The sequence below is a fragment of the Dipodomys ordii genome, unplaced genomic scaffold (assembly GCF_000151885.1).
Source record: "Dipodomys ordii isolate 6190 unplaced genomic scaffold, Dord_2.0 Scaffold13, whole genome shotgun sequence".
NCBI lineage: Eukaryota > Metazoa > Chordata > Mammalia > Rodentia > Heteromyidae > Dipodomys > Dipodomys ordii.
The window spans coordinates 13,997,221-13,999,727 of record NW_012267229.1 but is presented as its reverse complement, the minus strand read 5'-3'; the positions used below and the strand labels follow the sequence as shown (position 1 = coordinate 13,999,727).

General features: G+C 51.2%; 1 protein-coding gene across 1 annotated transcript in view; it reads left to right on the top strand.

Moving 5' to 3' along the window:
- The first annotated feature begins 7 nt into the window (after positions 1-7).
- The window catches only part of Commd7 (COMM domain containing 7), a 20,886-nt gene continuing 18,386 nt past the window's right edge, over positions 8-2,507 (top strand). Inside the window, exon 1 of the mRNA XM_013010676.1 lies at positions 8-174. Within this exon, the coding sequence (XP_012866130.1) occupies positions 15-174 (160 nt within the window). The 5' untranslated portion in view covers positions 8-14. The remainder of the gene's footprint in view (positions 175-2,507) is intronic.

Genomic DNA, 2,507 nt, shown 5'->3' with positions numbered 1-2,507 from the left:
GGCGTCCGGGCGCCATGGGCCGCCTGCACTGCACGCAGGACCCGGTGCCCGAGGCCGTGGGCGGCGACATGCAGCAGCTGAGCCAGCTGGGCGCACAGGTGGGACCCGCCGAACTGGACGGGGCGGGGCCGGGGTCCCCGCGCTTAGGGGTGTCCGCGACGGCAGATCCAGAGCGTCTGGGGGTGCGGTTGGGGGTGTGAGCTGGGCTTCGGGAGGACCTGGGGGAAATGGATGGGGTCCGAGGGTTTTGAGAGAGCAAGATGAGGGGTACGGCCCAGAGGGGAAGGGCTGTTAGGGGGCTGAGTAGTTGGGAACCAGGCTGAGGCCGGGGGGGGGGCGGGGGGGAGAGGGGAGGGGTCATCCTGGCCGGGGCAAGTCTGGAGGAGGGCCGAGGAGGGCGGGAGGGCCGCCGGGGCCAGGCCAGAGTGGGATCTGGGGCGGGGCTGGCGGCGTCCGGGGACCCCGCTGGCGGCCACACCCCTGGCAGGCCAGGGCTGGTAGCTTCGGACCGCAGTGGCAGCCGGGGCTTGCGGCCTTGGGGCACCCTGCTTCGCTGCTGCCCGTGATGTCCCTTTTCGCTCGCTGAGTTACCATGTGATTCTCACCGCCACTGTAAAGCTCTGGCTTATTTCTCTGGTGGGTCCTAAACTCCCCAAAGGTGGGATCTGTCTCTTCCTGTCCCCGTTTCGTCCCCCACAACACCCTCCACATTTGTAGGAGTGCTTGATGAATTTCTTAAAAGCAACTACTTTTTATTTTTATTTATTTTTTGCTTTTTTGTTGCCAATACTGGGGCTTGATCTCAGGATCTCAGGACTCCTGCTCTGGCTTAGCTTTTTTTTTGTTGTTGTTGGTCGTGAAGCTTGAAATCTGGGCCTGGGGCTGCCCCTCAAGCTCTTCAGCTCAGGGCTAGCACTCTACCACTTGAGCCACAGTGCCACTTCCGGCTTTTTCTGCTTATGGGGTGCTGAGGAATCCAGGGCCTCATGCATGCAAGGCAAGCGCTTTACCACTGAGCCACCTTCCTTCCCAGCCACCCCTCCTCTTTTTTTTTTTGCTCAAGATTGCCACTTTATCACTTGAGTCATACTTACACTTCTGGCTTTTTGCTAGCTAATTGGGGATAAGAGTCTCATGAACTGGCTTTGAACCATGATGCTTGGATCTCAGCCTTCTGAGTAACTAGGATTTCAGGGTGAGCTGCCATGCCCCCCCACCCCCCCTTCAAACTATTGTCTTATAAAGTAATTGTATCCATGATTAAATGTGTGGAACATATTCTCAGCCAGCATTGTTAAGTAGAAATACATTGCCAGCCAGTAATTCCGTACTTTCTAGTAGCCACATTTAAAAAATGAGACAGCCAGGTGTTACACAGGAGGCTGAGATCTGAGGATTGCAGTTTATAGCCAGCCTAGACAGAAAAGTTCCTGTGAGACGCTTGTCTCCAATTAACCACTCAAAAACCGGAAGTAGAAACGTAGCTCAAAGTAGTAGAGCAGAAAGAGCTCAGGGACAACACCCAGACCCTGAGTTCAAGCCCTATGACAGACAAAAAATAAAAATAAATAATTAAAAAGAGAAGCAGGATGATGGTACACCAGACCAGGCTACTTGTCAACCTGTGACTCTAGCACAGCATTTATCTAGCATATCCATGGCCCAGGCTTCTATCCTAACATCACAAAAAAAAAATCAAGAACAAATGGAAAATATCTCTCACTCTCTCTCTCTCTCTTTCTCTCTCACTTGTTTTCCAGTCCTGGGGCTTGAACTAGGCCTGGGCACTGTCCCTGAGCTCCTTTGGCTCAAGCACTTGAGCCACAGAGGAGCCACTTCTGGCTTTTTCTATGATTAATTCAAGATAAGAGTTTCCTGACTTTGAACTGCAATCCTCAGATCTCAGCTAGGATTATAGGCATAAGCCACTGGGGCCTGGCTGGAAAATTGATTTTAATATATTTTCTTTAACCCACTATAACTAAATATCATTTTAACATCTAATCCATATTCAGGTATTAATGAGATATTACTTTTGGGGGGTGGTACTGGGATTGAATTCAAGGCCTTTGGCATGTCAAAAGTATATTCTCCCTCTGAGCTCCATCCCCAATCCTGCTATTTTACTGGGGCATATCTCACACAAATAGTACATCTCAAATTAGGCTGGCACTTGTGGCTTTTGGCCACAGAATTACACAGTACAGTTTCAAGTGCTCTGTGTGTGTGTGCATGTGTATGAGTCACTATATGCACACACACACCAGTCCTGGGCTTAAACTCAAGGCCTGTGTGCTGTCCCCACAGTTTTTTTGCTCAAGGCTAGTACTCTACCACTTGAGCCACAGCACCACTTCTAGTCTTTTCTGAGTGGTGTTTTGGAGATAAGAATCTCACAGCGCTGGGAAGGTGGCTTAGTGGTAGAGCACTTGCCTTGCATGCCTGAGGCCCTGGGTTCAATTCCTCAGCACCACATAAACAAAAAGAAAAAAGCCGGAAGTGGCGCT